This window comes from Aspergillus sclerotioniger, assembly GCF_003184525.1.
Source record: "Aspergillus sclerotioniger CBS 115572 chromosome Unknown BO94scaffold_6, whole genome shotgun sequence".
NCBI classification, from domain to species: Eukaryota; Fungi; Ascomycota; class Eurotiomycetes; order Eurotiales; family Aspergillaceae; genus Aspergillus; species Aspergillus sclerotioniger.
This window is the reverse complement of record NW_020290996.1, coordinates 543634-557127: the sequence shown is the minus strand read 5'-3', so window position 1 is coordinate 557127 and position 13494 is coordinate 543634. Positions and strand designations below refer to the sequence as shown.

The 13494-nt window shown below is 51.7% G+C and overlaps 7 protein-coding genes and 1 non-coding gene across 8 annotated transcripts; 2 read left to right on the top strand and 6 right to left on the bottom strand.

The window, feature by feature from the left end:
* Positions 1-245: 245 nt before the first annotated feature.
* On the bottom strand, positions 246-1779 carry BO94DRAFT_554307 (FMN-dependent alpha-hydroxy acid dehydrogenase; the record flags this gene model as incomplete). Its single annotated transcript, XM_025613706.1, has 5 exons — positions 246-311; positions 341-587; positions 631-848; positions 893-1644; positions 1689-1779. 5 exons carry the CDS (start codon positions 1777-1779, stop codon positions 246-248), a joined length of 1374 nt encoding a protein of 457 aa, XP_025470312.1.
* Positions 1780-1978: 199 nt separating this feature from the next.
* Positions 1979-3699, top strand: BO94DRAFT_582932 (MFS allantoate transporter; the record flags this gene model as incomplete). Its single annotated transcript, XM_025615516.1, has 5 exons — positions 1979-2197; positions 2243-2453; positions 2500-2566; positions 2625-3088; positions 3134-3699. The coding sequence occupies 5 exons, from the start codon at positions 1979-1981 to the stop codon at positions 3697-3699; spliced, it is 1527 nt and encodes a 508-aa protein (XP_025470311.1).
* A 227-nt stretch (positions 3700-3926) lies between these two features.
* On the bottom strand, positions 3927-4860 carry BO94DRAFT_621935 (uncharacterized protein). The gene is made up of 2 exons (XM_025617031.1): positions 4846-4860; positions 3927-4770 (listed from the first exon to the last, which is right to left on the bottom strand). Exon 2 carries the CDS (start codon positions 4666-4668, stop codon positions 3961-3963), a length of 708 nt encoding a protein of 235 aa, XP_025470310.1. The 5' UTR covers positions 4669-4770; positions 4846-4860; the 3' UTR covers positions 3927-3960.
* A 558-nt stretch (positions 4861-5418) lies between these two features.
* Positions 5419-5499, top strand: BO94DRAFT_t94. Its single transcript has one exon. It is a non-coding gene; the product is annotated as a tRNA-Ser (tRNA).
* Positions 5500-5743: 244 nt separating this feature from the next.
* BO94DRAFT_621934 (pyrroline-5-carboxylate reductase family protein) lies at positions 5744-6825 on the bottom strand (the record flags this gene model as incomplete). The annotated part of the gene is made up of 2 exons (XM_025617030.1): positions 5744-6185; positions 6270-6825. 2 exons carry the CDS (start codon positions 6823-6825, stop codon positions 5884-5886), a joined length of 858 nt encoding a protein of 285 aa, XP_025470309.1. The 3' UTR covers positions 5744-5883.
* Positions 6826-6980: 155 nt separating this feature from the next.
* Positions 6981-8980, bottom strand: BO94DRAFT_572979 (uncharacterized protein). Its single transcript, XM_025614950.1, has 3 exons — positions 8687-8980; positions 7972-8639; positions 6981-7911 (listed from the first exon to the last, which is right to left on the bottom strand). Exons 1-3 carry the CDS (start codon positions 8853-8855, stop codon positions 7183-7185), a joined length of 1566 nt encoding a protein of 521 aa, XP_025470308.1. The 5' UTR covers positions 8856-8980; the 3' UTR covers positions 6981-7182.
* Positions 8981-9189: 209 nt separating this feature from the next.
* On the bottom strand, positions 9190-11170 carry BO94DRAFT_346157 (tannase and feruloyl esterase). Its single transcript, XM_025607075.1, has one exon. It carries the CDS (start codon positions 10920-10922, stop codon positions 9303-9305), a length of 1620 nt encoding a protein of 539 aa, XP_025470307.1. The 5' UTR covers positions 10923-11170; the 3' UTR covers positions 9190-9302.
* Positions 11171-12405: 1235 nt separating this feature from the next.
* On the bottom strand, positions 12406-13442 carry BO94DRAFT_486762 (2-deoxy-D-gluconate 3-dehydrogenase; the record flags this gene model as incomplete). Its single annotated transcript, XM_025609017.1, has 4 exons — positions 12406-12425; positions 12499-12975; positions 13057-13269; positions 13326-13442. The coding sequence occupies 3 exons, from the start codon at positions 13440-13442 to the stop codon at positions 12529-12531; spliced, it is 777 nt and encodes a 258-aa protein (XP_025470306.1). The 3' UTR covers positions 12406-12425; positions 12499-12528.
* Positions 13443-13494: the final 52 nt, after the last annotated feature.

Genomic DNA, 13494 nt, shown 5'->3' with positions numbered 1-13494 from the left:
TAGGCGATAGTGCCAGGAACAAGCATGGGAATCGTTACACGCCTCGGATGCTTAGCGGCCGATGCCCCGTGGGTGCCTTAGTGCCGGTGTTTGCGCCATTTGAATGGCCTCGATAAGCCCGCCGACACAACCGGCTTAGTGCTTACGCTCTAGCTCGCTCGGTCAGCCCATCGGATTGCTACTCTCCCCTCTCCAACTCTCCATTTCTTAGTGTTGGGTTTATGCCTGCATTGCACATAAGAATCTTATAGCTTCACTGAGCCAACCACATCTCTTTCTAGCCTCGTTGCATTCACCAAGTGAGGTCCCAACTCGGACAACCGGGTCACCCCAAAAACACCATGTTTGCCTCAATCTCCTGTCGCAAGATCTGAACGGCCCTGCGTGTTCCCTCAGCTCCATAGCCCGCGGACAGACTGAACAAAAATGGCCGTCCCAATCCTACTGCTGTCGCTCCTAAGGCAAGGGCTTTTAGCACGTCGGTCCCCCGTCGGATGCCTCCATCGATGAATATTTGCATGTGGCTTTCGATCAGGAATGGCGCATACCGTCGGATCTCCAGCAGTGTGACCAGCGGTGGTTGGGCGCTGTTAGTGTTAGCGTGGCACTATAATAGATGAGAGATCATACGTGTCCTGGGATCTCCCTCCGTGATTAGAAAGGACAATTCCCTGCACCCCATGTTGGTATGCCAGTACTGCATCCTCCACGCACTGGACGCCCTTGATCACCACTGGCAGATCGGTAAGCTTTCGAAGCCATGAGAGGATCTCCCAGTCGATGAACGGCGAGATGGAGCTGGCCATTGTCTTTGCAACACCTTGTCCTTTTGCGGATGAGTCTCGCGCCTGCATGTGTTAGATTCATTTCTATGACTCAGATGGCGTCTTACCTGAACTTCGAGATTCAACCTCTCATCCATTTCCCGCTTTCCCACCACCGGGGAGTCAACCGTGATCCAGATCCCACTAGCGCCGGCCTTTACAGCCCGTCGGACTGTTTCTTCTGACTTTTTGATATCTTTATTGACGTACAGCTGCTGGAAAAGCGGCTTCTCGTGGTGTGTTCCAGCCACTCGCACAGCGTCAATGGACATGCTGGATCCATTGGCCAGCACCTGCGCCAGTCCTTCCTGGCCTGCCGCGACAGCCAGGGCGCACTCGCCATCCGGATGAGCAAATTTGGCAATTCCCGTGGGACTCATGTAGACCGGCAACGAGACAGACTTGCCCAGGATCGACGTAGTAGTATCCAAACTGCGGATACTACGAAGAATTCGAGGTCGAAGCGCCACCTTCTGGTAAGCCTTTTGGCTCTGGCGTTTGCTGATTTCATCGTCTGCCCCTGAGAAATAATATGCCCATGCGTGAGGGGGGAGATACTGCTGGGCTACCTTTTCAAAATCGTGTAAATTGATTAAACTTGCTAACGGGGGCGGAGCTTTCTCTTCCGCTGCTGAAGGTTTAGGAGGAGGCCTGGATGACTTTGCCAGAGTGTCAGGGTGGACAACGCCTTTGAGGGCAGACGGAGCCAGGGCTTGCGACAGAACGTCTTTGTCGTGAACTGAGTCAAAGTCGGCTGTAGCGTCTTTGCCAGCGCAACGGAGGATAACACTCACACCACCAGGATGCGAATCGAGGAAATCTGTTGGGGTGAGTACACGAGATTGCATTTCAATTGGAACTAACCAGTGACATCGTAAACAGAACCGTGGACGGCCACCCAACACGATTCGCGTGTCGAGTGCTGTTCAACTTCTTCACGAGTCAAAGACGACATGATGTGTTTCTGGATGCGTATGAGAAGGGTCAAAATTGAAGCAATTGTTTCGCCGGTCGATGGAGACGACCCCGGATTAGCGGTCAGAATGCGGAGAAATATCCGCCTGCACGATGCCGATCCCCCACGCTAATGACTGTCTTGGCTGTATACATCGGCCGGTTGACCCCTCATTCTCTCCTCATCGCTCATTGTCAACATGGCTACGGCTACAGAAAGTTCGACGGGTGCTCCCAAGCGGTCTCCCTCTCAAGTTGAGGATATTCATCCAAGCAAAGTCAACCATGGAGATACGGCACTGGCCCTTCTGGCAGATGGCGAACTGCAATCAGCAGAGCCTGTCGAGTTGAAGAGACTTGTGCGCAAGATAGACTGGACTATTCTGCCGTTTCTGTCAGTCTGCTATGCCTTTTACTACGTGAGTAAATTGACATGAATGATCTGACACATCTAACATACCTAGATTGACAAAACGACCTTGTCGTATGCAGCTATCTTTGGAATCAAAGAAGACCTGGGGTTGGCTGGTGATCAGTATTCCTGGTTGTCGTCTGTCTTCTACTTTGGCTTCCTCGTCTGGGCGCTGCCTACCAACTTTCTTCTCCAGCGCTTCCCTGTGGGCAAGTACCTGGGCGTGAATATTTTCCTATGGGGGCTGTTCCTGACGTTACAGGGTGAGTGTGTATATTGAGCTTCTTATGAGACTGCTGACATGAACAGCTACTGCAAAGAATTTCACTCAGTTGGCCGTGCTGCGGGTGATATCTGGTGCCGCTGAGGCCTGCAGGTGTGCCTATGTTAATTTGTCGATCATCGTGACCATGTGGATCATCGCTAATTGACAGTGATCCCGCATTCATGCTCATCACCAGCATGTGGTATACGCGGCGCCAACAGCCCATCCGCATCGGTCTCTGGTATACCGCCAACGGAGCCGGAATCGCGCTCGGTGGTCTCCTCGGCTACGGCATCGGCCAGATCCGCGGTGCCTTGTCCTCGTGGAAGTACGAATTTCTGATCATTGGCGCTCTCTGTGCAGCCTGGGGTATTATCATCGCCATATTTCTCCCCGACTCGCCTGTCACAGCACGTACCTTTTCACCGCGCGAGAAGCGACTAGCAATCGAGCGCTTGCGCGATAACCAAACCGGCGTGGAAAACAAGACCCTAAAGCCCGGGCAGGTCCTAGAAGCTCTCCTCGACTGGAAAGTGTGGGTATTTCTTCTCCTTGGCTTCTCAGGAAACATACCTAATGGGGGGATTTCCAACTTTGGCACCCTCATCATCCAAGGCTTTGGCTTCACAACCCGTAAGCCCATCATTCCCATATCATAACCCACCGCTCACCTACCAGTCATAACAACCCTCATGCAAATCCCATACGGTGCCTTCACCTCCATTATGATTCTCCTCAGCGTGTTCATCAACGACCGCCTCCCCCCAAACAACCGCTGCATAACCGCCATCGTCTTTCTCCTCCCCAACGTCGCCGGGGCCTTTGGCCTCTGCTTCCTTCCTGAGACCCAAAAGGTCAGTCGTCTCATCTGTTACTACTTGACTGGATCATACAACGCATCATTCGTCCTGATCCTCTCCATCCTGACTGGCAACATTGCCGGTCACACGAAGAAAGTGGTCACCAACGCGATGATATTCCTGGGGGTGTGTGCTGGGAACATTGCCGGGCCGTTCTTCTATAAATCAGATCAGGCACCACGGTACACACTGGGGATTTGGTCAATGATTGTGGCAAACTTTATAGAAATTGCACTGATACTTGTATTGAGGGTGATGTTGGCATGGGAGAACCGAAGACGGGACATGATACAGGCTGAGTTGGGGGACGAGGAAAATCAGGATGAGACAGCGTTCGGAGATCTGACTGACAAGGAGAACCTGAACTTTCGGTATGTTTACTAGCAAAGCAGGACGATATGGAAATACTCTAAGAAGCTGGAACTCTACACGGCCCTCCAACCTCCAACAACTCAAACCTCCTCCCCGCACTAAACCTCGTAAACTTCGATCTCATCATCGCCAGCACCCTCTCATCACGCCCATACCACCCCACCGCAATCCACGTAAACAAATACCACCGCATCCGATCCCACCCCGTCCACCCCGTATACATATCAAAATTATACATAGCCGCATACTCAAAACAAATAGGATAAAACCCCATCAACTCCCAATCCAAAACCAAAGCTGCTGTCCCAACGAATCGAGAAGTAAATTCCTCGGCGCAAGGTCATGATGCGTCAAGACAAATCCCCCCGTAGTGGACGGAATATACTCATCTCCTGTGAGAATCTGGCCTTGCTTGGCGACTTGCATCGCCTGCCGCATACCTCTAAAATTCCCCCAGAATCTCATAAACTCGCCCAGATCCGTTGCTGTGGCCTGCGCAGGGACCCCAAACTTATCATCCAGATAGAAAGACCGACATCGCCCAGTTGCGAGGGATCCGGCGGTCGATGAAGTACCTGAGCGGAGGATCCGTACAAAGCGCCAGAGCTGGAAAGCTAGCTTTATCGTTGTGAACCAGCTTAGTTTGGTCCAGATTGTGTCTAGGGTTGTGCCTTCAATGCGGTTCATGATGTAGTGGGCATCGAGTTTATTGGCGACGGTTCTTTGGACGCGAGGACAGCGGATTCCGAGATTATGGGCTATCTCCATGGCTTTTATTGCATCCTCCGCTTCTGCGTGACTGCATGTCTTGGCGATGTATTTTGATGAAAGTAGATGTACGTCATAGGAGGATGGAGATTTGGGGGACGATATGATGTATTGGATTAACTCGGCATCGGGGTAGCTTTGCAGTAGGTCATCGCGAAATCCCGAATCCGTATCCTCAGTGCCAGTCATGGCAGAATGCGATGGCATGGACATTATGACGATCTCAGATGGTGGAACTGGGCAGGACAAAGACGATGTCGGATGTCCATCGGGAGCTACGAGAAATATGTACTCAAAAGGGCGGCTGTAGACACCCTGTGCGGACTAAGGCTCAGCCGAGACCCGACCATGGCATGTCGCAGGATAAATTGTAGTATTTTCCCTACTTACCTTTCGATGTCGTCGATTGTCTTTTGAGACACCAGGAAGTGAAGTAGTTCAGGAGGATCATAAGGTTCGTCCGGTCTCAAAATTTAGTGGTTCCGATCTTGGTACCCACTTAGTAGAGATCTAAAGCAAAGGCTTGGTGCTCCGCCTACTCCGTACTTTATTTTACCTTTTTAAATCTTGTCTGTTGAGTGTTTACTGTTTACATCTATCGGAACGCTACCCGGTTCAATCACTGCATGATCCATGACTTGTACATATAACGAAATTTATTTCTGGTGAAGGTGTAGTAGTACTGACACAATCCTACATCACTTCAAAATAAATATACTACTATCCGAAGCACAGCGCAAGAAACAGAGCAAAAGCAAACCATTACATCATACTACCAAGTAATAGCTAGTACACACGGTACAATAGAAGCCAAAAAGAAAAAAAACCCCCCCCCCACTAAAACAGAAACAAAACCACCTCTACTATACCTACTCGAGAAGATCTTCGTTGTACCGCAATCAATAATCCTAGATTTTATAATATAGTTATAAGTTAATAACACGAGAATAAAATATATCAAAAGTCAGTGTGGCCGAGTGGTTAAGGCGTCAGATTCGAAATCTGATACGTTCGCGTGCGCAGGTTCAAATCCTGCCGCTGACGATGTAATTATTTCTTTTTTCTTTCTCCATTTTCTTTTTTTTTTTTGGGACTAGTAATATGTCCTATGTTTCTATTTCGTAACTGTATCAATTAAATTACTATTTCTAACTTTTGCTGAGTAGATATCTCCGTATCTATCGGGTTGAGGTTGTATTGATTGGGAGAGGTCGGTCTGGCTGTCTAGAAGGGAATATACTGTGGATGAGACCATTGGCTGTCGTTTCTTCCTCGGGATTCGCAAGCGGGTTCATAGCTATCTCATAGTTCACGTAACTTCATTGCTTTGTTGATCTCGTCTTCATAGCAGATTGGTACATCTTTTGCTCCTCCCATATATCCCATACAACATCACATCTCCACCTCACCACTAACGAAAGGAATAAATTATTTCCCCAAACTCTCCCCCAACTCCGCCGCCCGATCCGTCGCCGCCTTAACCGCCTGATCGACGGTATCCGCAAACCCCAACTTCTCAAACGTCTGCAACGCCGCAAACGTCGTTCCATTCGGACTCGTCACATTCTTCCTCAACTGCGCCGGCTCATCCTCCGACTCAACCAACATCTTACCCGCACCCAGACACGTCTGCGCCGCCAACCTAGTCGCCTGCTCCTTGGTCAATCCGAGAGCCGTAGCACTGGCAACAAGATGTTCCACCATGGCGAAGAAATACGCTGGACCGGATCCTATCCATACCCAAACCCATGGTTAGTCTTACCAAATACAACATCCAACACAACAACCAAAAGAAGAGGGGAATAGAGACGTACCCGAAAGCCCCGTAACCACATCCAACAACTCCTCCTTGTCCACCCACTCCGTAACCCGACTCACACTGCCCAACAACTCCTCTACAAGCCCCCTCTCCTTCTCACCCACCTCCTTGGCCGCAAACGCCCCGCTCGCTCCCTCCGTCACCAAAGCAGGGGTATTCGGCATCACGCGCACAACACCCGGCACTTTTCCATTGTTCTTCTCGCTCAACCAGTTCTGTAAACTTTCCACTGTGATTCCAGCAGCAATGCTCACCACTATTGGGAGAGTGGACCGGGAGGATTCAGCCCAGGAGGCACTGAGTTCCTCGCATACGGCTTTGGCGACTTGGGGCTTCACGGCGATGATGACGATGGAGGCGGCGGCAGCGGCGGTGATGTTGGAGGTGGTGGTTTGCACGCCCAGTGCGGCGATCTTGGTGCGGTTGGGTTCCCAGGGCTCCGAGACGTGGATGTTGCTCGCGGGGACGGAGTTGCGGAGGAGGCCGGAGATTATGGCGGAGGCCATGTTGCCGCCACCGAGGAAGGCGAGGGGGGTGGTTTGGAGGGACATGGTTTTTCTGCTTGGGTGGTGGTGGTGGTTGATGAGGGATTGGGATTGAGGTGATGGGAGTTAGGTAGAGGGATTGGTGATGGGAATGGAACCGATGCCGGAGATAATCGAGGGGTAAGCTTAGCTAGCTAGCTTGGTGGGGGCCACGTGATTGCCCCAGCGTGGTGGGGTTGCAGCGCTGTAGTGGCCATGGGGCAATATACCAATTTATGCTTGGTGTGACTTTGGGTGGATATCCACTCGTTGAGAATAATCGATACTTTTCAGTCTGTGCACTTTTCTCTAAATGAGAACTTGAAGGCCAGGGATTTGGCTAATGGCAGGAGATTTGTCAACAACGATGACTGCATGATATCATTACCTGGTCTCAGGACACTGGAACAGCCCATTATAGACCTCCATTTTACCTGGCTGAATTACTACCTCCCACTGGGCATTGTCACCAAGACACACATCCTTATATCCCGCATTATTCGTATCGCCAGCATCTGCAATCCTGCTGAGAGTAATCGACTTCGTCGCAGGATCAACCCGAATCCCAGCGCTGCCCAACGGATTCCCAATTCGATAAGGGCTCATGCCATAGACACCCGCTTCCATAGCCTCAATAGACGAACTATCCCCATCTCCCTCTCCGTTTATAAGATTCACAAGTGGTGTATGAGGCCATCGAAGAAGGCGGAACTCCGGCTGGAGTTGAAACAAGAAATGCGAGGTTCCGGTCTGTGGATACTCGCCCTCACTGTATAGCAGGCCAGGGATAAATGCTCCTACCACCGTATCTGGGCTGCCTGAGTTGTCATCATCGGTAGCTATAATAAGCTTAGGGCGAGGGTTCTGCTGCAGTGCCCGGACAAGAGTGGAAACTGTCATATCAACCATTTGCTCTGACTTCTGCAAAGGAATACGAGTATCTTGCGATGCGGAACGACAATGAGCAGGCCGCAAAGAAAGAGGGATGAAGAGCGAAATAGCCGACAGGATACGTGGTGCTAGAGTATCACCTGCCATCTCCTGCACACGATTATCTGTCCGTGGCTGAAAAATAACCTTCCAAAGCTGATGAAACCGCAAGCCCAGATTCGGCTATTCACATTAGCCCCAATCCAAACCAACTCAACACAAAGGGAACAAGCTCAAACTCACCAAAAGATCCTTCACCCTTTGAAGATCCTCAATCTCCAACCCATCTTTATCCCCAACCACCCCTTTCACAAGAACCTCAGCTAAGCCCTCCTCACCCAGACCCCCATCCCCAATCACCCCAAGATGATCCCCATACCCCCATTTCTCCCTCCCCAACCTCATTTTAAGCACCAACCCCACCAAACACACCAAATCCCTCCTCCCGACCCGACACCCCATCGGCACCCTCCCATCCTCAAGCATCCTCCACGCAACAGGCCTTAACTGATCAGGAGACGGCATCAACTTCATAGCCTGTGGCTGAGTCATAGCCAAAACATCCATCACATCATCCACCGCAGCATCATCCTGTCCATTTTCCTCAAGATGACCAATACTCCGTAGGATACGCGAAAAGCTAGCCTTCCGGAAGAACGCCTCATCAAAACGCCAGTAATAATCACCATCTTCCAGTGTACCTAGGAGATCTGTTGCATCGTGGACGAGAAATGCAACTGCGCGTTGGAATCCATTCACATCAATCTTGCTGTTCTCGGTGAGGTAGTGGGGGAATGGGTGGTGGGCGTAGAAGTGGAAGGATCTCCAGAGGAGATTGATTGTCTCGTTGGGGAGGGATATGTTGGGGTGTGTGGATTGGATGTGGTTCTTGAGACTATTTTTTGTCCAGTCTGGAATTGTTAGTATGTTGGGTATGTAATTGATTGGGAGAGATTACATCGCTGCCGGTCGGTATTATCCTGGATGGAGGAGGCTTCAAAGGTAGATCTAGAATCATTGATCCGTCTTATATTTGATGCGATGGCTGTTTGGAGGTCTTGCAGAACGGGGTCTAACTGGATTAGTGTCTGCCTGTAGAGAGGATATGCACTGACCGGGTGTGGCATTTCGAAGGTACTCTGCCACTTTTTGTTCTTGGGGTGCAAAGGCAGCGCGATTCAGGATTTCGCTTATTGCGCGAAGCATGGCTGTGGTTTTCGAGTTGTGGAGGGATGGATGGTGGGAAAGGATGAAGCGGAGCGAGCTGGGGAATAGTAGCACTAAAGTAGTGCTTATTTGTAGGCTATAGCGGGACTCCGCCACAGTCAGCTTCGCCTCAACAATCATTTCCTTGTTGGCAGATGAAGGGCGTCTAAACACTGACTGGAAAGCAGCAAATTAATTATCAAGTTTAATGAAATGAAGATTGTTTCCAGACTAGCAGAGAAAATCCATCAAATACTCTAAAGCCCAGTCAATTACGCTATGTAAGTATACTATACAATTGAACTAATGAAGCCTGTGCACCCTTGGGCAAGATCCAGCCAGACGATCTGGCACGGTCAAAAGCAGGATCATTTGCACTCAAACGAGCTGGTCTCGTTCCAGTTACCACCAACATACTTGGCCTCCTTAGGATAGACACAGAGACGGCGCTGAGCCTGCACACCCTCGGCAGGAGTATCGTCCACAAACTTCGTGGCAATCAGCTCTTCAGGAGCGATACCCTGCTCCACCCACGCCATCAGCGCCAGGATCGCATCATGCTTCCGGTCACGGTATCCAGGCACACCCCAGATATTGGTGCCGGTCAAACCGCCGGGCTGGTTCGCCGCGCCAATGTACCACGGGGCATCATGCACCGAGTCCAGGCAGTGTTCCATACCCGGGATCAGGAAGAAACGGTAGAAGTCGTCGAGATCGATACCCAGCGGAATAAGAGTCTTCTGGACCTGTTTGTAGTAGTAGATACTGGAGCCGGTGGGGATCTCCCCGTCAGCAAACCCGTGGTAGTGGATGAGCTTGCCGCCGTTCTTCTTGAACGGGCGGAGGTCAAAGTCGTCGGCGGTGGCGTTACCGGGATCGAGACGGTCTGACAGTTGGATGGTCGAGTAATCCAGGCTCTGCCAGGGCCAGTCGGCGTCGTTGTAGACAAAGTCACGGGGATAGGCAATACCGCTCGGGCTGTCCTGCTCGTCGTCGTCGGTCATGATCATCTGAGCGAACTGGGTTTCGGCACCGTAAGCGAAGCTGGGGAAGACAAGAGTGTCGTTCGTCTCGACCCACGGGGCGTAAATCTTGTACACAGTGTCGATCTGGTCGGCGGTGAAGCAGGTAGACGTGTTGGCAGAGGGACCATCGCAAAGGAGGGTCTCGGGACGGAAATCGCAGGCGTATCCGTTCATGATAATGTTGTCTTCGACACCATCAACTCCGTCGCATTGGCGGAGGACTTCAGCGGCAAGGGCATCGACTTGGGTCTCGGTGATGTGGTGGCTGGCGTTGTTGGGGAGGTTGTAGGTGGCGAGCTTGAGATCCCAGTTTTGCTGGTGAGTAGTCCACCAGGCGCAGGCACCGGCAAGGACACCGTCAAAATCCTCAGGGAACATCTGAACGGACTTGAGGCCCTGACGACCGCCGGTAGAGCAGCCAGCGTAGTAAGAGTAGGTAATGTCTTCGTTATAGAAGGCTTCGGTAAGCTCCTTTCCAAGAGCAACCGAGCCGTGGAGTGCACGCCATCCCCAGTCCGTACGGGTCTCAGGGTCGTTGAGAGCCCAGGGTGCATCACCCGCTTGGGTCACGGAGGAGTTGTGTCCAGTGTTGGTGGAAACGGTGGCAAAGCCGTAGTTGACACCGGGGGCCATATCGGCAAACGCAATCATTCCGGTGAAGCCGCCATTGCCGTAAGCCATGTAGCGCTTGTTCCAGGTGTTGATGGGCAGCCAGAGGCCGAACTCAAAGGACGACGTCGCGGACGAGCTCACATTGACATAGACAGCGCAGTACTCGGGGAGACCGGAATAGTTGCCCAACGGACCAACAAAGGTATCATTGGGGCCATACGGAACTGCGTAGACCAGAGAGGCATTGGATGAAAGATGAGGAGTAAAGGTTTCGGGAGTACAGTGCGAGGCCGAAATAGCCTGCGTGGCGACCAGGTTAATGGCACCCGCCAGGAGAAGGGAGAGACGCATCTTGATGATGGAAGAATGGTTGTTGCAACTGAGGAAGCGATCTTCAAGCAGTATTTAAGTAGCGGATGGAGCTGTGCATCGATCAAGAATAGGCATCCATGATTAGGACTGACGCGTCAGGAGTATGAGGATGAGAGATTATTGCAGTATCTCACACCAATGCCCGGGCAAGGGGTGGATCGACTGCACAGGAGCATCCCATCCCAGTCCACCGGTTGCGCGTTCTCGTTCCAAGTCTGGTTGAGTGGAGCAGTTAGGTCCGACTGGTGGTTGCTGACCAGATTCTAGAAGCATGCCGTTTGGGGTGGAGGATCATCAGGCCTTAATGTTATATTGATTAGAGTCGCCCCATTTTCTGCATATAGCCAATGGAAAGCCATAGATAACTAGCCACCATTAGCTTAACTCCACATTCTGCACGCCCCTGATGATCTTGCTGGTCTCAGGAACCTAAACGATGTTCGGAGTTCGCTTATGGTTATCAACGCTAGTTGATGTCATCGGCAGGCCAGTGATTGACATCTGCTCTTGGTAAACCCAGTACATCCTGAAAGTTCATCGTGACATCGCAAATCGCCAGGCTGCAGGAACAATGGAGAGAACGAGGCGGAAACATGGCTCGACCAAGGCCTCGTCATCGTACGATCAAAATCTTGAACTGGATGGTTGGATAGGGTAAGAGAGGGTGTAGATCTCGGAGATAACAACAGCAAGAGTCTGTCGGATATAGACATCGATACAAAACCGTTGTACGGGTGGTGAAGAACCAGAGATGCAACCGGGAGTTGCCTTGGGACATCAACTCGGGATGGAGAATAGCCGTTTGCTATTCCTAATGTAGTTTAGTCTCCGCAGGGGTTGCAATCATGACTAAACGCTAGTCCGGAAGAGGCATCGTTGTCGAGACTACCTTTCCTCTTTCGGCTGGCGTGGACCCTCGTCCGCCATTGGTCGTTTCAAGGATATCCCTCATCTCTACCACTATGCAACGGTCTATCCCCGAGTTGATACAGCTGCAGTTCTCCCTCTACTCCGGTTTCAGTCTGAAATCTCAGGCGACTTGGTGATAACACCAGTATTTTCGAACGGTAGATCCATCACGAGGTTGTGGGCGGATGGTGTCTTGGTTTTGGCCTGTGCGTCTCTGATGCCAACCTAAAACAACACTGGTATTGGCATGATCAGAAGGCGCGCCGTTTACTCGGCTAGGGATACCCGACTTGAGGATATAATCCTGATCTTCTCCCGCATACTATGTAAAGCTTCAGGACAAGCCTTCTTTTGGACCTGTATCTGCCCGTCGCACATACTCCATCCCATCCCTGGATCCTTTGAATGGGGACCTAAGACATGCTTGACAACTGTTCCAGTTGAGAGGGCATATCGGGAAGAGCAAAGCACCAGAAGACAGTGGACTCTTGTCTGACGATTTCCAGGTAGCACAATTCTGTATAATAGTATATCAAGTTAAGGATTGACAAGGCTAGGTTATTCAAGCTCCAACTACCCCCATGAATCAGCATAGGTAATCTCGGCCGTAGGGCATGTGGGCCTCATGTTCCCACTCGGTACTTACTCGGTCCATTATCCACCTGTAAGATGTAAACTACCTCCCCATCCACCCCCCATCAACCACGACCACCTGCCCAGACACATACCTGCTCGCCCGTCCCGCCAAAAACACCGTGACGCCTTTGAAATCCTCCGGGGTGGCCCATCTCCCGGCCGGAATCCTCTCCAAGATCCCCCTCGCCCTATTCTCATCATTCAACAAGGCCGTATTCATCTCCGTAGCTACATACCCCGGCGCTACCGCATTCACGTTTATCCCCTGGGATGCCCACTCATTCGACAACGCTTTCGTGAGCTGTGCCACCCCGCCCTTGGCAGCCGCATACGCAGGGACCGTAATCCCGCCTTGGAAGGAGACAAGCGAGGCGACGTTGATGATGGAGCCGCGGTGGCCGTCGTGAGGGTCTGGGGAGCGAGTGAGCATGTAGGCGCCGATGTCGCGGCAGAGGGTGAAGATGGTGGTGAGGTTGGTTTGGAGGACCTGTTTATCCCGGTTTTTGGGGTTAGTGGATGGGTGGGTGAATTGGGAGGTGGGGAGGATGAGAAAGGTGAGGGGACAGACATCATCCCAGTCGCTGTCCGGGAAGAGATGGCTGGGGTGTCGGCGTTGGATGCCCGCGCAGTTGACTAGGATGTTGATGTCGTGGTTGTCGGCGAGGATGGTGGGGGTTAGTGCCGAGACGGATTCTCGGGAAGAGAGGTCGGCAGTGTAGATGGGTGCTTTGCGGCCAAGGGATTCAATAAGTTGTTTGGTTTCGAGGTTGGAGGGGTCTCTCTGTTATGGATTGGTGTTATGGTGGTGGTGGTAATGGTGGTGGTGGAAGGACATACCTGGATGAGAATCACGTCGCTGCCGGCTTCGGCGAGGGCAATGGCCATTTGTTGGCCGATGCCCCGGGTGCCGCCAGTCACGAGGGCGGTTGTGTTGTGCAGGGAGAAGAGGTCCATTGCCTGGGAATAATACGGGTTGACGTGAGGGGTGGAGGTGAATGCCATGACA